Source organism: Babylonia areolata, chromosome 24, assembly GCF_041734735.1.
Source record: "Babylonia areolata isolate BAREFJ2019XMU chromosome 24, ASM4173473v1, whole genome shotgun sequence".
NCBI lineage: Eukaryota > Metazoa > Mollusca > Gastropoda > Neogastropoda > Buccinidae > Babylonia > Babylonia areolata.
This window is the reverse complement of record NC_134899.1, coordinates 55,109,369-55,133,035: the sequence shown is the minus strand read 5'-3', so window position 1 is coordinate 55,133,035 and position 23,667 is coordinate 55,109,369. Positions and strand designations below refer to the sequence as shown.

At 44.5% G+C, this 23,667-nt stretch overlaps 1 protein-coding gene across 8 annotated transcripts in view; it reads right to left on the bottom strand.

Annotated features, from left to right (window-relative positions):
* Window positions 1-23,667, bottom strand: part of LOC143299200 (calcium uptake protein 3, mitochondrial-like) — a 195,027-nt gene that overhangs the window by 138,003 nt on the left and 33,357 nt on the right. For all 8 annotated transcript variants that reach the window (XM_076612374.1, XM_076612376.1, XM_076612373.1 and 5 more), the window contains exon 3: window positions 13,706-13,816. In XM_076612374.1, coding sequence (XP_076468489.1) covers window positions 13,706-13,816 — 111 coding nt within the window. The remainder of the gene's footprint in view (window positions 1-13,705; window positions 13,817-23,667) is intronic.

Sequence of the window (23,667 nt, the reverse complement as noted above, 5' to 3'; positions counted from 1 at the left end):
ACGTCGTGACATAGCTGCCTTGCTGCTCAGTCTCTGCCCTGACAAATCACTACTTTCGCGCGCAGGCGTAACTTGAGACAGGGAGTAAGCAGACTGACAACTGTAATGATTCTGATCATGGAAGAGTACTTCGCCAACATGGCATGTACACCACACACTTTGGTCAGTCAAATTCTGACCAAAATTGAAGCGGCTGCCGTCTCCAACAGAACTTCTCAAGTCACGTGGCATCAGGACCAATACTTCCTGTCACTAAGCCACCAGGCCAAGTGGTTAGCACTTATTTTGATTTTGTTTTATGTTTTATCCCCAAGGCTGGCCCCAACCATGAGTTGAGTGAGTGTACCATGGAACTCAATGGGAAGAGTGGACCACACAGTCAAACATCGTCCACTTCATTGATGACGTCTTAAGGTGTGTTGCTCAAATTTCCTGACCAACACTGGTCAGCTGTGTCAAGTTGTAAGAAATAACTTGTCAATATCTGAAGCAGCATGACCATAGCAGAGCTGAACACTACACAGATGTTTCTGACACTTCTCGGCATGTTGTAGTGAAGGACACATCGGCTGACTTACTGTTTTGACAGTCTGGACTGAGCAACAGAAAATCTACACACACACACACACACACACACATACACACGCGCGCGCGCGCACACACACACATACACACACGATTACAATTATGCTCACACGCGTGCACTGATTCACTCTCACTCTCTCCATTTATTTATACACATTCACATTTATACAGTTGCCTGTGTTCGCACTCGTGCAAACACGCATGCATACAGCTGAGGTCACGGAGAGAGAGAGAGAGAGAGAGAGAGAGAGAGAGACAGACAGACAGACAGACAGACACAGAGACAGACAGGAGGGTGGAGGGAGGGAGGGAGGAAGAGAGAGAGAGAGGGTGGTGGTGGGGGGGCGGGGGGCAGACAGAAACAGATGGGGGAGAGAGAGAGAGAGAGAGAGAGAGAGAGGAAGGCAGGAAGAGGGAGATTAAAAATTTAGAAAGAAAGACGTCCAGACAGAAAGGGTGAAATGTCGAGAGAAAGAGAACAGTGGAGAGGATGAGAGAGAGAGAGAGATCTTAATGCGATCCCTGGTGATGGAAGAACCAAACACCTGTCCAATTGTGTGGAATCCATGGCACAACTTTTTAAGCCCGCTTGAGAAGAAATATACACGATGTACAGCAGACCCACCACTGGAAATTTCTGTTTGTATTTTATCGGTTGACCTTATGACCCAACCTTTGACATAGCCAAAACGTTCAGACCTGAACGTCAAGTGGACTGCGTTACATCTCCTCACCAACACCATTTGTTGTTGTTCTGTTTCACCGTGAACTGTGTGTTATATGTCATCAGCAACACCATTTGTTTTTGTTGTTTTGTTTCACTGTGAACTGTGTGTTATATGTCATCAGCAACACCATTTGTTTTTGTTGTTTTGTTTCACTGTGAACTGTGTGTTATATGTCATCAGCAACACCATTTGTTGTTGTTGTTGTTTTGTTTCACTGTGAACTGTGTGTTATGTCATCACCAACACCATTTGTTGTTGTTGTTTTGTTTCACTGTGAACTGTGTGTTATATGTCATCAGCAACACCATTTGTTGTTGTTTTGTTTCACTGTGAACTGTGTGTTATGTCATCAGCAACACCATTTGTTGTTGTTTTGTTTCACTGTGAACTGTGTGTTATATGTCATCAGCAACACCATTTGTTGTTGTTGTTTTGTTTCACTGTGAACTGTGTGTTATATGTCATCAGCAACACCATTTGTTGTTGTTGTTTTGTTTCACTGTGAACTGTGTGTTATGTCATCAGCCAACACCATTTGTTGTTGTTGTTGTTTTGTTTCACCTGTGAACTGTGTGTTATATGTCATCAGCAACACCATTTGTTGTTGTTGTTTTGTTTCACCTGTGAACTGTGTGTTATATGTCATCAGCAACACCATTTGTTGTTGTTGTTTTGTTTCACTGTGAACTGTGTGTTATATGTCATCAGCAACACCATTTGTTTGTTGTTTTGTTTCACTGTGAACTGTGTGTTATATGTCATCAGCAACACCATTGTTGTTGTTGTTTTGTTTCACTGTGAACTGTGTGTTATATGTCATCACCAACACCATTTGTTGTTGTTGTTTTGTTTCACTGTGAACTGTGTGTTATATGTCATCACCAACACCATTTGTTGTTTTGTTTCACTGTGAACTGTGTGTTATATGTCATCACCAACACCATTTGTTGTTGTTTTGTTTCACTGTGAACTGTGTGTTATATGTCATCACCAACACCATTTGTTGTTTTGTTTCACTGTGAACTGTGTTTATTTATGACATCACCAAGTACCATTGAAGGGGCTGTTGTTACTATCAACATGAATAAGACATCACGCTGTGTATGAAGGCTGTGTACTATCAACATGAATGGAGACATCACTTGTGTGAACTGTGTACTATATCATGAATGGAGACATCACACTGTGTAGAGTGAAGGCTGTGTACTATCAACATGAATGGAGACATCACGCCGTGTAGAGTGAAGGGCTGTGTACTATCAACATGAATGGAGACATCACACTGTGTAGAGAGAAGGGCTGTGTACTATCAACATGAATGGAGACATCACACTGTGTAGAGAGAAGGGCTGTGTACTATCAACATGAATGGAGACATCACACTGTGTAGAGTGAAGGGCTGTGTACTATCAACATAAATAGAGACATCACGCTGTGTAGAGTGAAGGGCTGTGTACTATTAACATGAATGGAGACATCACGCCGTGTAGAGTGAAAGGCTGTGTACTATCAACATGAATGGAGACATCACACTGTGTAGAGTGAAAGGCTGTGTACTATCAACATGAATGGAGACATCACGCCGTGTAGAGTGAAAGGCTGTGTACTATCAACATGAATGGAGACATCACGCTGTGTAGAGTGAAAGGCTGTGTACTATCAACATGAATGGAGACATCACGCCATGTAGAATGAAGGGCTGTGCACTATCAACATGAATAGAGACATCACGCTGTGTAGAGTGAAGGGCTGTGTACTATCAACATGAATGGAGACATCACGCCGTGTAGAGTGAAAGGCTGTGTACTATCAATATGAATGGAGACATCACACTGTGTAGAGAGAAGGGCTGTGTACTATCAATATGAATGGAGACATCACGCCGTGTAGAGTGAAAGGCTGTGTACTATCAACATGAATGGAGACATCACGCCGTGTAGAGTGAAGGGCTGTGTACTATCAACATGAATGGAGACATCATGCCATGTAGAGTAAAGGGCTGTGTACTATCAACATGAATAGAGACATCACGCCGTGTAGAGTGAAGGGCTGTGTACTATCAACATGAATAGAGACATCACACTGTGTAGAGTGAAGGGCTGTGTACTATCAACATGAATGGAGACATCATGCCATGTAGAGTGAAGGGCTGTGTACTGTCAACATGAATGGAGACATCACACTGTGTAGAGTGAAGGGCTGTGTACTATCAACATGAATAGAGACATCACACTGTGTAGAGTGAAGGGCTGTGTACTATCAACATGAATGGAGACATCACACTGTGTAGAGTGAAGGGCTGTGTACTATCAACATGAATGGAGACATCACACTGTGTAGAGTGAAGGGCTGTGTACTATCAACATGAATGGAGACATCACGCCATGTAGAATGAAGAGCTGTGTACTATCAACATGAATGGAGACATCACACTGTGTAGAGTGAAAGGCTGTGTACTATCAACATGAATGGAGACATCACGCCGTGTAGAGTGAAGGGCTGTGTACTATCAACATGAATGGAGACATCACGCCGTGTAGAGTGAAGGGCTGTGTACTGTCAACATGAATGGAGACATCACGCTGTGTAGAGTGAAGGGCTGTGTACTATCAACATGAATGGAGACATCACACTGTGTAGAGTGAAGGGGTGTGTACTATCAATATGAATGGAGACATCACACTGTGTAGAGTGAAAGGCTATGTACTATCAATATGAATGGAGACATCACGCCGTGTAGAGTGAAAGGCTGTGTACTATCAACATGAATGGAGACATCACACTGTGTAGAATGAAGAGCTGTGTACTATCAATATGAATGGAGACATCACACTGTGTAGAGTGAAGGGCTGTGTACTATCAATATGAATGGAGACATCACGCCGTGTAGAGTGAAAGGCTGTGTACTATCAACATGAATGGAGACATCACACTGTGTAGAGTGAAGGGCTGTGTACTATCAACATGAATGGAGACATCACGCCATGTAGAGTGAAGGGCTGTGTACTATCAACATGAATGGAGACATCACGCCATGTAGAATGAAGAGCTGTGTACTATCAACATGAATGGAGACATCACGCCGTGTAGAGTGAAGGGCTGTGTACTGTCAACATGAATGGAGACATCACGCTGTGTAGAGTGAAGAGCTGTGTACTATCAACATGAATGGAGACATCATGCCGTGTAGAGTGAAGGGCTGTGTACTATCAACATGAATGGAGACATCACGTTGTGTAGAATGAAGAGCTGTGTACTATCAACATGAATGGAGACATCACGTTGTGTAGAATGAAGAGCTGTGTACTATCAACATGAATGGAGACATCACGCTGTGTAGAGTGAAGGGCTGTGTACTATCAACATGAATGGAGACATCACGCCGTGTAGAGTGAAGGGCTGTGTACTATCAACATGAATGGAGACATCACGCCGTGTAGAGTGAAAGGCTGTGTACTATCAATATGAATGGAGACATCACGCTGTGTAGGACAGGGTGCAGTGACGTGATCCCCACACAGGGTCAGCCCCCAACCACCCAGTGAACCACCCAATGTACATTCTGCATTCCCCACCAAACCGCCACCACAGCCAGACCACATCAACCCCAAGTGGAGTGGGGATGAGAAATAAAGCCACAGCTCCTGTCACATCAACCCCAAGTGGAGTGGCGATGAGAAATAAAGCCACAGCTCCTATCACATCAACCCCAAGTGGAGTCGGGATGAGAAATAAAGCCACAGCTCCTATCACATCAACCCCAAGTGGAGTGGGGATGAGAAATAAAGCCACAGCTCTTACCCGTCACATCAACCCCAAGTGGAGTGGCGATGAGAAATAAAGCCACAGCTCCTATCACATCAACCCCAAGTGGAGTGGGGATGAGAAATAAAGCCACAGCTCCTGTCACATCAACCCCAAGTGGAGTGGGGATGAGAAATAAAGCCACATCTCCTGTCACATCAACCCCAAGTGGAGTGGGAATGAGAAATAAAGCCACAGCTCCTATCACATCAACCCCAAGTGGAGTGTAAATGAGAAATAAAGCCACAGCTCCTGTCACATCAACCCCAAGTGGAGTGGGAATGAGAAATAAAGCCACAGCTCCTGTCACATCAACCCCAAGTGGAGTGGGGATGAGAAATAAAGCCACAGCTCCTACCTGTCACATCAACCCCAAGTGGAGTGGGAATGAGAAATAAAGCCACAGCTCCTGTCACATCAACCCCAAGTGGAGTGGGGATGAGAAATAAAGCCACAGCTCCTACCTGTCACATCAACCCCAAGTGGAGTGGCGATGAGAAATAAAGCCACAGCTCCTGTCACATCAACCCCAAGTGGAGTGGGGATGAGAAATAAAGCCACAGCTCCTACCTGTCACATCAACCCCAAGTGGAGTGGCGATGAGAAATAAAGCCACAGCTCCTGTCACATCAACCCCAAGTGGAGTGGGGATGAGAAATAAAGCCACAGCTCCTACCTGTCACATCAACCCCAAGTGGAGTGGCGATGAGAAATAAAGCCACAGCTCCTGTCACATCAACCCCAAGTGGAGTGGCGATGAGAAATAAAGCCACAGCTCCTACCTGTCACATCAACCCCAAGTGGAGTGGGGATGAGAAATAAAGCCACAGCTCCTAACTGTCACATCAACCCCAAGTGGAGTGGCGATGAGAAATAAAGCCACAGCTCCTACCTGTCACATCAACCCCAAGTGGAGTGGGGATGAGAAATAAAGCCACAGCTCCTGTCACATCAACCCCAAGTGGAGTGGGAATGAGAAATAAAGCCACAGCTCCTGTCACATCAACCCCAAGTGGAGTGGCGATGAGAAATAAAGCCACAGCTCCTGTCACATCAACCCCAAATGGAGTGGCGATGAGAAATAAAGCCACAGCTCCTACCTGTCACATCAACCCCAAGTGGAGTGGGGATGAGAAATAAAGCCACAGCTCCTACCTGTCACATCAACCCCAAGTGGAGTGGCGATGAGAAATAAAGCCACAGCTCCTGTCACATCAACCCCAAGTGGAGTGGGGATGAGAAATAAAGCCACAGCTCCTATCACATCAACCCCAAGTGGAGTGGCGATGAGAAATAAAGCCACAGCTCCTATCACATCAACCCCAAGTGGAGTGGGGATGAGAAATAAAGCCACAGCTCCTATCACATCAACCCCAAGTGGAGTGGTGATGAGAAATAAAGCCACAGCTCCTATCACATCAACCCCAAGTGGAGTGGGGATGAGAAATAAAGCCACAGCTCCTATCACATCAACCCCAAGTGGAGTGGGGATGAGAAATAAAGCCACAGCTCCTATCACATCAACCCCAAGTGGAGTGGCGATGAGAAATAAAGCCACAGCTCCTACCTGTCACATCAACCCCAAGTGGAGTGGGGATGAGAAATAAAGCCACAGCTCCTATCACATCAACCCCAAGTGGAGTGGGGATGAGAAATAAAGCCACAGCTCCTATCACATCAACCCCAAGTGGAGTGGGGATGAGAAATAAAGCCACAGCTCCTGTCACATCAACCCCAAGTGGAGTGGGGATGAGAAATAAAGCCACAGCTCCTACCTGTCACATCAACCCCAAGTGGAGTGGGGATGAGAAATAAAGCCACAGCTCCTACCTGTCACATCAACCCCAAGTGGAGTGGGGATGAGAAATAAAGCCAGAGCTCCTGTCACATCAACCCCAAGTGGAGTGGGAATGAGAAATAAAGCCACAGCTCCTACCTGTCACATCAACCCCAAGTGGAGTGGGAATGAGAAATGAAGCCACAGCTCCTACCTGTCACATCAACCCCAAGTGGAGTGGGAATGAGAAATAAAGCCAGAGCTCCTGTCACATCAACCCCAAGTGGAGTGGCGATGAGAAATAAAGCCACAGCTCCTACCTGTCACATCAACCCCAAGTGGAGTGGGGATGAGAAATAAAGCCACAGCTCCTATCACATCAACCCCAAGTGGAGTGGGGATGAGAAATAAAGCCACAGCTCCTATCACATCAACCCCAAGTGGAGTGGGGATGAGAAATAAAGCCACAGCTCCTATCACATCAACCCCAAGTGGAGTGGGAATGAGAAATAAAGCCACAGCTCCTATCACATCAACCCCAAGTGGAGTGGGAATGAGAAATAAAGCCACAGCTCCTATCACATCAACCCCAAGTGGAGTGGGGATGAGAAATAAAGCCACAGCTCCTGTCACATCAACCCCAAGTGGAGTGGGGATGAGAAATAAAGCCACAGCTCCTATCACATCAACCCCAAGTGGAGTGGGGATGAGAAATAAAGCCACAGCTCCTACCTGTCACATCAACCCCAAGTGGAGTGGGGATGAGAAATAAAGCCACAGCTCCTATCACATCAACCCCAAGTGGAGTGGGGATGAGAAATAAAGCCACAGCTCCTGTCACATCAACCCCAAGTGGAGTGGGGATGAGAAATAAAGCCACAGCTCCTACCTGTCACATCAACCCCAAGTGGAGTGGGAATGAGAAATAAAGCCACAGCTCCTACCTGTCACATCAACCCCAAGTGGAGTGGGAATGAGAAATAAAGCCACAGCTCCTACCTGTCACATCAACCCCAAGTGGAGTGGGGATGAGAAATAAAGCCACAGCTCCTATCACATCAACCCCAAGTGGAGTGGGAATGAGAAATAAAGCCACAGCTCCTATCACATCAACCCCAAGTGGAGTGGGAATGAGAAATAAAGCCACAGCTCCTATCACATCAACCCCAAGTGGAGTGGGGATGAGAAATAAAGCCACAGCTCCTGTCACATCAACCCCAAGTGGAGTGGGGATGAGAAATAAAGCCACAGCTCCTATCACATCAACCCCAAGTGGAGTGGGGATGAGAAATAAAGCCACAGCTCCTACCTGTCACATCAACCCCAAGTGGAGTGGGGATGAGAAATAAAGCCACAGCTCCTATCACATCAACCCCAAGTGGAGTGGGGATGAGAAATAAAGCCACAGCTCCTGTCACATCAACCCCAAGTGGAGTGGGGATGAGAAATAAAGCCACAGCTCCTACCTGTCACATCAACCCCAAGTGGAGTGGGAATGAGAAATAAAGCCACAGCTCCTACCTGTCACATCAACCCCAAGTGGAGTGGGAATGAGAAATAAAGCCACAGCTCCTACCTGTCACATCAACCCCAAGTGGAGTGGGAATGAGAAATAAAGCCACAGCTCCTACCTGTCACATCAACCCCAAGTGGAGTGGGGATGAGAAATAAAGCCACAGCTCCTACCTGTCACATCAACCCCAAGTGGAGTGGCGATGAGAAATAAAGCCACAGCTCCTATCACATCAACCCCAAGTGGAGTGGGGATGAGAAATAAAGCCACATCTCCTGTCACATCAACCCCAAGTGGAGTGGGGATGAGAAATAAAGCCACAGCTCCTGTCACATCAACCCCAAGTGGAGTGGGGATGAGAAATAAAGCCACAGCTCCTACCTGTCACATCAACCCCAAGTGGAGTGGGGATGAGAAATAAAGCCACAGCTCCTACCTGTCACATCAACCCCAAGTGGAGTGGGGATGAGAAATAAAGCCACAGCTCCTGTCACATCAACCCCAAGTGGAGTGGGGATGAGAAATAAAGCCAGAGCTCCTGTCTTACCCTCATTCCACTCCACCCCAGCACGCTGAATAAAATATAAACCTATATTCATCACACACACACACACACACACACACGCACACAAAGAGAGAGAGCATGGCCCTTTCAAGAAAGCCATGCACACAAAGATATAGTCATTCCGATGACCTGAGTTTGATATCCTGAATGCATAATGTCAAAAATCGCATTGTGTCTCTTCACGTCCGTGTGTTGTCACTGTGATTGTATCAGTTGAGTAGTGTTAATACTGTTTCAGTTCTATCTGTCCACCTGGTTTAATCGTTGTGATGGTATCAGGTAGTCGTGTAGTGTTAATCCTGTTTCAGTTCTATCTGTCCACCTGGTTTAATCGTTGTGATGGTATCAGTTAGTCGTGTAGTGTTGGTCCTGTTTCAGTTCTATCTGTCCACCTGGTTTAATCGTTGTGATGGTATCAGTTAATCGTGTAGTGTTAATACTGTTTCAGTTCTATCTGTCCACCTGGTTTAATCGTTGTGATGGTATCAGTTAGTCGTGTAGTGTTGGTCCTGTTTCAGTTCTATCTGTCCACCTGGTTTAATCGTTGTGATGGTATCAGTTAGTCGTGTAGTGTTGGTCCTGTTTCAGTTCTCTGTCCTGTCCACCTGGTTTAATCGTTGTGATGGTATCAGTTAATCGTGTAGTGTTAATCCTGTTTCAGTTCTATCTGTCCACCTGGTTTAATCGTTGTGATGGTATCAGTTAGTCGTGTAGTGTTGGTCCTGTTTCAGTTCTATCTGTCCACCTGGTTTAATCGTTGTGATGGTATCAGTTAGTCGTGTAGTGTTAATCCTGTTTCAGTTCTATCTGTCCACCTGGTTTAATCGTTGTGATGGTATCAGTTAGTCGTGTAGTGTTAATCCTGTTTCAGTTCTATCTGTCCACCTGGTTTAATCGTTGTGATGGTATCAGTTAGTCGTGTAGTGTTGGTCCTGTTTCAGTTCTATCTGTCCACCTGGTTTAATCGTTGTGATGGTATCAGTTAGTCGTGTAGTGTTGGTCCTGTTTCAGTTCTATCTGTCCACCTGGTTTAATCGTGATGGTATCAGTTAATCGTGTAGTGTTGGTCCTGTTTCAGTTCTATCTGTCCACCTGGTTTAATCGTTGTGATGGTATCAGTTAGTCGTGTAGTGTTAATCCTGTTTCAGTTCTATCTGTCCACCTGGTTTAATCGTGATGGTATCAGTTAGTCGTGTAGTGTTGGTCCTGTTTCAGTTCTATCTGTCCACCTGGTTTAATCGTGATGGTATCAGTTAGTCGTGTAGTGTTGGTCCTGTTTCAGTTCTATCTGTCCACCTGGTTTAATCGTTGTGATGGTATCAGTTAGTCGTGTAGTGTTGGTCCTGTTTCAGTTCTATCTGTCCACCTGGTTTAATCGTTGTGATGGTATCAGTTAGTCGTGTAGTGTTGGTCCTGTTTCAGTTCTATCTGTCCACCTGGTACAATCAAGTGACCAACTCAACACTGCGTAAAACCTCACTGTAAACCACCCAACCACTCATTTCTCTCCACTCATCAGTCTTACATAACAGTCATACCTCCCCCCCCCCCCCTTCAACTCTTCACACGCACACACACACACCTTATCCGTTCTTGGACTTTCCAGAGTGACAAGTTCACATGACTGTGGCAACCTGTTACAAGTGGACTGAATGCCCCCCTCACCCCCTTCCCCCTTCAATTGCTGCCTGCAGTCACAAAGACCGACCCCCCACTTGGAGTCCCGCGTCATTTCCCATCCCGAAAGACGCTGTGGCATTAAATAATCCATTCAATCTATATGCTTATGTTATTTTGTAACAACGTTCTTGATAGCTTTCCCCCAACGTCATGGCTTAGTTTGTGAACTGAGTGGCCCACAAAGACTGCTGCTCAGAGGAGAACTGTCACTGGGAATTTGTAAAGGTCTTGGGCCTTTCCAATTTCAGTGCTACAGGGTGGCAAAGGCCTGTCCTATTTCAGTGTCACAACATGGCAAATGCCTGTCATTATTTCAGTGTCACAACATGGCAAAAGTCACAACGTGGCAAATGCCTGTCATTATTTCAGTGTCACAACATGGCAAATGCCTGTCATTATTTCAGTGTCACAACATGGCAAATGCCTGTCATTATTTCAGTGTCACAACATGGCAAAAGTCACAACGTGGCAAATGCCTGTCATTATTTCAGTGTCACAACATGGCAAAGGCCTGTCCTATTTCAGTGTCACAACATGGCAAATGCCTGTCATTATTTCAGTATCACAACGTGGCAAATGCCTGTAATTATTTCAGTATCACAATGTGGCAAATGCCTGTCATTATTTCAGTGTCACAACGTGGAAAGTGCCTGTCATTATTTCAGTGTCACAACATGGCAAATGCCTGTCATTATTTCAGTATCACAACGTGGCAAATGCCTGTCATTATTTCAGTATCACAACGTGGCAAATGCCTGTCATTATTTCAGTATCACAACGTGGCAAATGCCTGTCATTATTTCAGTATCACAACGTGGCAAATGCCTGTCATTATTTCAGCGTCACAACATGGCAAATGCCTGTCATTATTTCAGTATCACAACATGGAAAATGCCTATCATTATTTCAGTGTCACAACATGGCAAATGCCTGTCATTATTTCAGTATCACAACGTGGCAAATGCCTGTAATTATTTCAGTATCACAATGTGGCAAATGTCACAAGGTGGCAAATGCCTGTCATTATTTCAGTATCACAACGTGGCAAATGCCTGTCATTATTTCAGTATCACAACGTGGCAAATGCCTGTCATTATTTCAGTATCACAACGTGGCAAATGCTTGCCATTATTTCAGTATCACAATGTGGCAAATGCCTGTCATTATTTCAGTGTCACAACGTGGAAAGTGCCTGTCATTTTTTCAGTGTCACAACATGGTAAATGCCTGTCATTATTTCAGTATCACAACGTGGCAAATGCTTGCCATTATTTCAGTATCACAATGTGGCAAATGCCTGTCATTATTTCAGTGTCACAACGTGGAAAGTGCCTGTCATTATTTCAGTGTCACAACGTGGCAAATGCCTGTCATTATTTCAGTGTCACAACGTGGCAAATGCCTGTCATTATTTCAGTGTTACAACATGGCAAATGCCTTTCATTATTTCAGTGTCACAACGTGGCAAATGCCTGTCATTATTTCAGTGTCACAACGTGGCAAATGCCTGCCATTATTTCAGTGTCACAACGTGGCAAATGCCTGTCATTATTTCAGTGTCACAACGTGGCAAATGCCTGTCATTATTTCAGTGTCACAACATGGCAAATGCCTGTCGTATTCCCCAGTAAGATGCCATGTGGGGGAGGGGGGAGGGGATGGGGGGTGTGGTGGAGTGGGGTCGGGGGGCGGGGGGTGGCAGATTGTGACCGTGCCCGGCACATGTCCAGAAAGACACCCGGGGTTGAAACCCAGGTCAGTGTTGGTATGGTCAAATTAAAGACTGAGGTGTTTGTGCATCGACTATGGTCAAGTCTTGCATGTCAAGAATGCGGTGTTTAAATTGTTATAATTTATGGTCGTCTTCTCTGTCAAACTAAAAACAGTGGTGTTTATGTACCATCTTTGGTCAAGTCTTGTTGAATCCTTCCCCATGAATTCAAAGAAGGCACAGACAGAAAGAATGGGCGAGAGACTGAGAGCGAGTGTGTGTGATGGAGAGAGAGAGGGAGAGAGAGAGAGAGAGGGGGGGGGGGGGGAGCGACAGACAGACATATACAAATACAGTAGCTGCACGAGAAAGCTAGAGAGGCAAGGCGTTCGAGACTCACTGAAGAGAAAGAAAATCGTTAAATTTGTTCTTAAAAAATATGATGAAGCTGTGGAAAGAAGGTAGTGGAGCGGGACTGAAGCAATCAGCTGTGACCGCGATAAACTGATTATTGGGTTCCAAGTGATAAATTCGTTTGAATCATGTCATTTTGATGCATCTCGATTATTAAGGAAATTTACTCCAGTTCGCGGCACAGGAGACGTTGCCATCGCTTCAAGCACACCACACATTGTTGCCGTTTTCTCCAAATCTATGCAGATCAGCGAACGCTACCGAAACTGAGAAGTGCCGTCGACTCAATTAAAATTGTTTTTTTCGGTTTTTTGTAATCATTTATGTTCATTCACATTAATCAGTATCCACTTTGAAATATTGGTGTGCAGTAAACACGTGGTTGATGTTGTTAGTGTCACTGTACGTGTTCTGTCCATAATTTGCAGTTCTCTTTCTTTTAGTTCCGAACCAGAAAATCGATGTCCTGCCGTCTTCAAACTCAAACAAACGTTCAGGCGACTGACTGGGAAAAGCCTCCATCTCCAACGCCACAGCCACCATCCCACGCCCCCCACCTCACCCCCCCCCCCCAATCCCCCCTCCCCACCCCCCCAAAAAAAGAGGATCTGGAGCCCCAACAAAGCGTTCATGGTATTGGTAGACAGAGAAAATTAATTTGTAAAAGTTAAGATTTACCACACACACACACACACAGGCACACACACACACATATATCTATCTATCTATCTATCTATCTATCTATCTATCTATATATATATATATACCAGAACATGGAGAATAATGACAATCCAGAACAGAAACAGATCGTCAATGCAGGCAACAATAATAACTAAGAACAGAAAAGAAAGAAAAACACATACACACGCGTGCGCGCCCAATACAAAACGACGACTAGGAAAGAAAAGCAGCAAAGAATGAACCCTACCTTTGTCATGGAGGTTCCGGAAGAGACGGCTGTTGCCTTTGGCCAGGCGGGGCGTGTCTCGGTGCCAGCTGTTGAGCTGCTGTGTGGTCACCTGACGCCGACCGATGCGGGCTGTTGGGACACAGTGCACAGCGTCAGACCTCTTTCCTTCAATGGGCTTTCTTTTCGTTGGTTTGCTTTTAGTTTTGGTTCGCTGTTTTTACCCTTTGAAACGTTAATTTCTACAATTCTTTTTCAAACCATATATATGAAAACATGTTCATGTTAGAAAAAATGCATGTATGCATATACATATCACACATAAAAATACATGATTTAAGACATGCGCACACGCTACTACTAATAAAATACATGTTTTTTTTTATCGTGTTAGAGGAAGAAAACAGCCGACAGCCCTGGCCAAAGGAATGATTCAGCGCTTGTAGCCTTTAGAAGTGTTTGAGTGGCTGCCCGGGACATGCAGGAGTTAAGGGAAATGAGCGAGCTGACAGACTTGCTGGTAACGCAACACCAACGAGCGGCCTACATCTAGGAAAATCGGAAATCCTCAGAAAAGTCAAAGAATATAAAAAAGAACAGGTACAAGGCCATCACACCATCGATCGCCTCAAAGAAATAAAAGCAGAGAGAGGGAGCGGCCGTAAGTTTAACATGAAAGGTAGAGCACGATGCTTTGCAAATCAAACAAATATCGGCATCATTTCCAAACCAACATTGCGCAAATTTCTTCAAAAGGGAACAGAGTCTCTGTGGGCTTTTCCAAATACAATAGACTGACCATACACTAGACGCCACGTTCTTGGCATCAGAGATCTTTTCCCATCCCTCTTGCGACCAATCAGTGGCAGCCTCTGTGCGTGTATGTATGTGTGTATGTGTGGGTCTGTGTTTTTGAGTGCGTTTGTGCATGCGCGAGAGTGTAAGTGTACACAAGTGTCAGATGAGTTCTGTGCATGTGTGTGTGTGTGTGTGTGTGTGTGTGAGGGGGAGGTGGGGGTGCGGAGAGGAGGTGGGGTAGAGGATGAGGTATGTGAGTGTATGCATGCCTACACTGTGGGAGCAACAGGATATTGGAACGTGTATATATATATATATATATATATATATATATATATATATGTGTGTGTGGGGGGGGGGGGGGGGGGGGGGGTTGTGGGTGGGAGATATGGGCGTGTGTGTGTGTGCCTGTACAAGTAAGTGTTCATCTGTGTGTGTGTGTTTGTGTGTTTTGTGTGTGTGTGTGTGTGTGCCGTGGAAGCTGCGATACATAGACTAGAAATGAGTGTGTGGAGGAGGGGGTAGAGGAGGTGCAGGGTAATGTGTGTGTGTGTGTGTGTGTGTGTGTGTGTGTGTTGGAGCTCATGTACGTTTATATGTATTTGACTGTGCTTTCATATCTGTGAAACTGCATGTTTGGTGCATATCTGTTATGCATGTGTGGGTGTATGTGTGAATGTGTGTCTTCATGTTTTACATTTATTTGCTTATTTATCATCATTGTTGTCTTATTTATTTATTTATTATTATTATCATTTTATTATTATTATCATTACTACTACCTTTTTTATATCATAATTATTATTTATTTATTTATTTATTTATGTAAGCTTATGTATTATTTATTCACCTTTCTTTTTTTCTTTTTTTTTCACTCAAGGCCTGACTAAGCGCGTTGGGTTACGCTGCTGGTCAGGCATCTGCTTAGCAGATGTGGTGTAGCGTATATGGATTTGTCCGAACGCAGAGACGCCTCCTTGAGCTACTGAAACTGAAACTGAAACTGAGTGGCTGACAGCGGATCGGGCAGGGCCGGACTTCTTTTCACTGTTAGCCGCGCGAAATTTGACCAAGCAGTTTGTCATGGCACAGTGATGACACCAAATACAATTTTACTGACAGATAAGCTTCCCTTTCCCAAGCCCTCTTCACAACTGTATGCTGTTTGTTTGAACGTACGTTGAAACACACAGCTACACACACTGTTTAAAGGTACACTGCAGCACACAGCTACACACACTGTTTAAAGGTACACTGCAGCACACAGCTACACACACTGTTTAAAGGTACACTGCAGCACACAGCTACACACACTGTTCGAAGGCACGCTGAAACACACAGCTACACACACTGTTTGAAGTCACGTTGACCCCCGAAAACGGAGTATGGCTGCCTACATGGCGGGGTAAAAACGGTCATACATGTAAAAGCCCACTCGCATACAAACGAGTGAACGTGGGAGTTGCAGTCCACAAACAATGAAGAAGAAGTCACGTTGTAACCACACAGCTACACACACTGTTTGAAGTCACGTTGTAACCACACAGCTACACACACTGTTTGAAGTCACGTTGTAACCACACAGCTACACACACTGTTTGAAGTCACGTTGTAACCACACAGCTACACACACTGTTTGAAGTCACGTTGTAACCACACAGCTACACACACTGTTTGAAGTCACGTTGTAACCACACAACTACACACACTGTTTGAAGTCACGTTGTAACCACACAACTACACACACTGTCTGAAGTCACGTTGTAACCACACAGCTACACACACCGTTTGAAGTCACGTTGTAACCACACAGCTACACACACTGTTTGAAGTCACGTTGAAACACACTGCTACACACACTGTTTAAAGGCACGTTGAAACACACAGCTACACACACTGTTTAAAGGCACGTTGAAACACACACCTACACACACTGTTTGAAGGTACGTTGAAACACACACCTACACACACTGTTTGAAGGCACGTTGAAACACACTGCTACACAAACTGTTTGAAGGCACGTTGAAACACACAGCTACACACACTGTTTAAAGGCACGTTGAAACACACTGCTACACACACTGTTTAAAGGCACGTTGAAACACACTGCTACACACACTGTTTAAAGGCACGTTGAAACACACTGCTACACAAACTGTTTAAAGGCACGTTGAAACACACTGCTACACACACTGTTTAAAGGCACGTTGAAACACACAGCTACACACACTGTTTAAAGGCACGTTGAAACACACTGCTACACACACTGTTTAAAGGCACGTTGAAACACACTGCTACACACACTGTTTAAAGGCACGTTGAAACACACACCTACACAAACTGTTTAAAGGCACGTTGAAACACACACCTACACAAACTGTTTAAAGGCACGTTGAAACACACAGCTACACACACTGTTTAAAGGCACGTTGAAACACACAGCTACACACACTGTTTAAAGGCACGTTGAAACACACTGCTACACACACTGTTTAAAGGCACGTTGAAACACACAGCTACACAAACTGTTTGAAGACCTTACATTGAAACACACACCTACACACACTGTTTACGTTGTTCCCGTGTACGTTGAAACACACAGCTACACACACTGTTTAAAGGCACGTTGAAACACACAGCTACACACACTGTTTAAAGGCACGTTGAAACACACAGCTACACACACTGTCCATGCTCCGCCACATCTTGGCTCGTGGTCCAGTTGGAACCTAGTCGTTTGGATGCAGGAATAAACCTCTGTCCCGTGTGCAGTGTGCATAGAAATACCTAAAGCTACACTCAGAGATGTCCCGGGAAGGAATCAGAGGAAAAACAAAACATTTGGGAGTATAACAGTTACACGTACAAGGAGAAAAAAATAAACAATAAATAATTTATTTTATCTTAACTGCCAACAAATTTTAATGGAATGGCACGCCGTCTGAAAACCACAACTCAACGAAACGCGATTTTGGCTTATCCGGCAACGGTGTGGTAACGACCCAAACAAAATCGTGCCGATCGGGACAGGAACGAAATAAAAGTTTCACTATCTGGAAAACGGGTTTTGTCAGCAAGACTTCAATCCATATAATTGAAATGATTGGATTTCTTTTCTAAACCGATTCAAGAAAAAAATACATACAAAACACATAAAAAAACAACAATAACACCACAACACACAGACACACACCACACACACACACAAAACCGAAATGGAATAAGACAGTAATGATACCAAATGAATACACAAATGAACAAGTAAATGTAGACATACATACAGACAGACAGACACACACACAACACAGTAAAAAAAAATCCAAAAAAAATCATGTACTGGCATGAATCTCCCCCCCCCCCCCGCACCCCCCTCCCCCCAATTCCTCCTATCATTCTGTTCTTCATATCAACGGACATGAATGTAAGTGAATATGGTATCCACCCCACCCCCACCCTCACACACACACACACATTCCTTTCCCAGCTGACTGGCCATACTCTCCATTCATTTCCAGCTAGCTGTTATTCTATATTGGACTGGATCTGCCTTTACTCTATATTGGACTGGATCTGCCTTTACTCTTTATTGGACTGGATCTGCCTTTACTCTTTATTGGACTGGATATACCCTTACACTTTATTGGACTGGATATACCCTTACACTTTATTGGACTGGATATACCCTTACACTTTATTGGACTGGATCTGCCTTTACTCTTTATTGGACTGGATCTGCCTTTACTCTTTATTGGACTGGATCTGCCTTTACTCTATATTGGACTGGATCTGCCTTTACTCTTTATTGGACTGGATCTGCCTTTACTCTTTATTAGACTGGAGTGATGGTCTAGAGGTAACGCGTCCGCCTAGGAAGTGAGAGAATCTGAGCACGCCGGTTCCCCCCCCCCCCCCCCCCTCCACTAGACCTTGAGTGGTCGTCTGGACGCTAGTCATACGGATGAGACGATAAACCGAAGTCCATGTGCAGCATGCACTCAGCGCACGTAAAAGAACCCACGGCAACAAAAGGGTTGTTCCTGGCAAATTCTGCAGAAAAATCTACTTAAATAGGAAAAACAAACAAACAAACAAAAAAAATTGCATGCAGGAAAAAAAGAAAAGAAAAAAAAAGGGGGGGTGGGGGTGGGGTGGGGGTGGCGGCAGTGTAGTGTTGCGACACGCTCTCCCTGGAGAGAGCAGTCCGACTTTCACACAGAGAAATCGGTTGTGATAAAAAATACAAATACAAATCTGCCTCCACTCCTTACTGGACTGGATATACCTTACTCTTTATTGGACTGGATATGCCTTTACTCTTTACTGGACTGGATATGCCTTTACTCTTTACTGGACTGGATATACCTTTACTCTTTATTGGACTGGATATGCCTTTACTCTTTACTGGACTGGATATGCCTTTACTCTTTACTGGACTGGATATACCTTACTCTTTATTGGACTGGATATACCTTACTCTTTATTGGACTGGATATACCTTACTCTTTATTGGACTGGATATGCCTTTCCCTGCAGGCTGGACTAAAACAACAACAACAACAACAACAAACAACATGATGGCATTAAAAAATCGCTTCAAACGCGTGTAATAGAGTACTAAGCAACACTGTGTAATAGAGTACTAAGCAACAAAAGTAATATCAACGATGATTCGGTCTGGAGAAACGATCCAATAACTTGTTGAGGGTCCAAGATATTCTTGTGGCTTCAAGCCCCCGTGTGATACCTTCAGAAGAAGGGAAAGTTAGAAAGCTCTTATTGCCATCCATTATACCGCCAACTTGCACGACTGGAATTGACGGGAAAATGCCTACGTTATCATACCACACACACACACACACACACACACACACTCATCCTGAGTATTACAAAGATGAGTATGAAAATAATAACGAAAGACCGGAGGAAATTACAGGCAACTGGAATTCCTAACAGCCAGTCTGGGGATAAAGAGCCCACTTGGACATCTTATGTAACCCTCTGTCCTGAAGGGTTATCAAACACAGACATCTTATGTAACCCTCTGTCCTGAAGGGTTATCAAACATAGACATCTAATGTAACCCTCTGTCCTGAAGGGTTATCAAACACAGACATCTTATGTAACCCTCTGTCCTGAAGGGTTATCAAACACAGACATCTTATGTAACCCTCTGTCCTGAAGGGTTATCAAACACAGACAACTAATGTAACCCTCTGTCCTGAAGGGTTATCAAACACAGACAACTAATGTAACCCTCTGTCCTGAAGGGTTATCAAACACAGACATCTTATGTAACCCTCTGTCCTGAAGGGTTATCAAACACAGACATCTTATGTAACCCTCTGTCCTGAAGGGTTATCAAACACAGACATCTTATGTAACCCTCTGTCCTGAAGGGTTATCAAACACAGACAATGAATGTAACCCTCTCTTTCCTGAAGGGTAATCAAACATAGATAACTAATGTAACCCTCTGTCCTGAAGGGTTATCAAACATAGACAACGAATGTAACCCTCTGTCCTGAAGGGTTATCAAACATAGACATCTAATGTAACCCTCTGTCCTGAAGGGTTATCAAACATAGACAATGAATGTAACCCTCTGTCCTGAAGGGTTATCAAACACAGACATCTTATGTAACCCTCTGTCCTGAAGGGTTATCAAACACAGACAACTAATGTAACCCTCTGTCCTGAAGGGTTATCAAACATAGACAATTAATGTAACCCTCTGTCCTGAAGGGTTATCAAACATAGACAATGAATGTAACCCTCTGTCCTGAAGGGTTATCAAACATAGACATCTTATGTAACCCTCTGTCCTGAAGGGTTATCAAACATAGACAATGAATGTAACCCTCTCTGTCCTGAAGGGTTATCAAACATAGTCAATGAATGTAACTCTCTGTCCTCAAGGGTTATCAAACATAGGCAATAAATGTAACCCTCTGTCCTGAAGGGTTATCAAACATAGACATCTTATGTAACCCTGTGTCCTGAAGGGTTATCAAACATAGACATCTTATGTAACCCTCTTTCCTGAAGGGTTATCAAACATAGACATCTTATGTAACCCTCTGTCCTGAAGGGTTATCAAACATAGACATCTTATGTAACCCTCTTTCCTGAAGGGTTATCAAGAACAGACAACTAATGTAACTCTCTGTCCTGAAGGGTTATCAAACATAGACATCTTATGTAACCCTCTGTCCTGAAGGGTTATCAAACATAGACATCTTATGTAACCCTCTTTCCTGAAGGGTTATCAAACACAGACATCTTATGTAACCCTCTGTCCTGAAGGGTTATCAAACACAGACAAATAATGTAACCCTCTGTCCTGAAGGGTTATCAAACACAGACAATGAATGTAACCCTGTGTCCTGAAGGGTTATCAAACACAGACATCTTATGTAACCCTCTGTCCTGAAGGGTTATCAAACATAGACATCTTATGTAACCCTCTTTCCTGAAGAGTTATCAAACACATACATCTTATGTAACCCTCTGTCCTGAAGGGTTATCAAACACAGACAACTAATGTAACCCTCTGTCCTGAAGGGTTATCAAACATAGACATCTTATGTAACCCTCTGTCCTGAAGGGTTATCAAACATAGACATCTTATGTAACCCTCTTTCCTGAAGGGTTATCAAACACAGACATCTTATGTAACCCTCTGTCCTGAAGGGTTATCAAACATAGACAATGAATGTAACCCTGTGTCCTGAAGGGTTATGAAACACAGACATCTTATGTAACCCTCCGTCCTGAAGGGTTATCAAACATAGACAATGAATGTAACCCTCTCTGTCCTGAATGGTTATCTAACATAGTCAATGAATGTAACCCTCTGTCCTGAAGGGTTATCAAACACAGACAATGAATGTAACCCTCTGTCCTGAAGGGTTATCAAACATAGACAATGAATGTAACCCTCTGTCCTGAAGGGTTATCAAACATAGACATCTTATGTAACCCTCTGTCCTGAAGGGTTATCAAACATAGACAATGAATGTAACTCTCTGTCCTCAAGGGTTATCAAACATAGGCAATAAATGTAACCCTCTGTCCTGAAGGGTTATCAAACACAGTCAATGAATGTAACCCTCTGTCCTGAAGGGTTATCAAACACAGACATCTTATGTAACCCTCTGTCCTGAAGGGTTATCAAACACAGACAACTAATGTAACCCTCTGTCCTGAAGGGTTATCAAACACAGACATCTTATGTAACCCTCTGTCCTGAAGGGTTATCAAACAAAGACATCTTATGTAACCCTCTGTCCTGAAGGGTTATCAAACACAGACATCTTATGTAACCCTCTGTCCTGAAGGGTTATCAAACATAGACAACTAATGTAACCCTCTGTCCTGAAGGGTTATCAAACACAGACAACTAATGTAACCCTCTGTCCTGAAGGGTTATCAAGCACAGACAACTAATGTAACCCTCTGTCCTGAAGGGTTATCAAACACAGACAACTCATGTAACCCTCTCTGTACTGAAGGGTTATCAAACACACACAACTCATGTAACCCTCTCTGTACTGAAGGGCTATCAAACACACACAACTCATGTAACCCTCTCTGTACTGAAGGGTTATCAAACATACACAACTCATGTAACCCTCTCTGCACTGAAGGGTTATCAAACACACACAACTCATGTAACCCTCTCTGCACTGAAGGGTTATCAAACACACACAACTCATGTAACCCTCTCTGCACTGAAGGGTTATCAAGCACAGACAACTCATGTAACCCTCTCTGCACTGAAGGGTTATCAAGCTGCCTTTTTACCGCCTCCCTACCGACCGAGATGCCAAATGAAGGCCCAAACTGCTGGGCGATAGTATGGAAGCTATAGACGTCTCTTGGCATCAGATCAAAAGGCCTTCACAGGCACCCTGATAGCAGAAAGCAGCTTATCACTTCTCAGCTGGCAGCTCGCTAATTCACTTAGTCTCTTCTCTTGCTGCGGGAACGCGTAATTGTATTCATATTGACGGTAAATTGCGAAGCCATTTCACACACACGCGTGTATCTCTCTCTCTCTCTCTCTTAGATATATAGATACACACACACACACACACACACACACACACACACATATATATATATATATATGTGTGTGTGTGTGTGTGTGTGCGTGTGTGTGTGTGTGTATCAACAATCTCCTCCACCCCTTTCAGTCTGCCTATCGTGCTGACCACAGCACCGTAACCACTCTCCTCCAACAACAACAGAGAAAAACGCACCGTCTTTGTCAAAAAACCGAGAAAGTCAACCTCAGAGTCTAATGCTCTACTTCATATCGTTCCGGGTGACGGTTGATCTTGCATTTCTCTCTCTCTCTCTCCAATTTGCGAAGTATCTGCCACCATTCCAGCCGAATATTTTCATTTAACAGCGTTTTCGTTTAATTTTGTTTTGTTTTTTTTCCATTTCCCTCTCCCAGACACCACCACCTCTCTCCTCCCATTCCACCTACTTCCCCCATCCCTACCCCCCCAACGCCTTCCACATTCACCTCTCACCTCTCTCACAGCCTGAACAATGCCGCCCCCCCCCCCCCCCCCCCGTCCCACTCCTGCCGCTGTGACAAAAAAAGAAAAGAAAAAAGAAAGAAAGAAAAGAAAGCACTGGAGGAGGGGGTTGGTTCTTGTTACAAATCATGTCATGCAAGACTGAACAAGTTGGCCCATTAAAATTCACGGGCAAAAACCTGCAGCAGGCTTATACATATACATCTACCCACACACACACACACACACACACACACACACACACATCGTACAGTGTGCTAAAAGCTGAAGGAGCGGAACACGGCCGGAGGGAAGGGGGTGGGGGTGGGGGTGGGGGTGGGGCTTGGCTCCCTGCAGTGAAGGCTTGATGCCGGGTCTGGCCGTGCCGGGACATGTTGGGGGCGGCAGCTAATTGCATGCACTGCTTGCTGCTGGGCCCCCGCCTTCCTCCCCCCTCACCCCTTTTGTCTTCACTCTCTTCACCTCACAATTACACACACACACACACACACACACACACACACACACATCACACACACACACACACACACACACACACACACGGCACTATGATGACGCGTTGTCCCCGGGGACAGCAGCCCGAATTTCACACAGAGAAATCTGTTGTGACACAAAGTAATACAATACAATATGTAC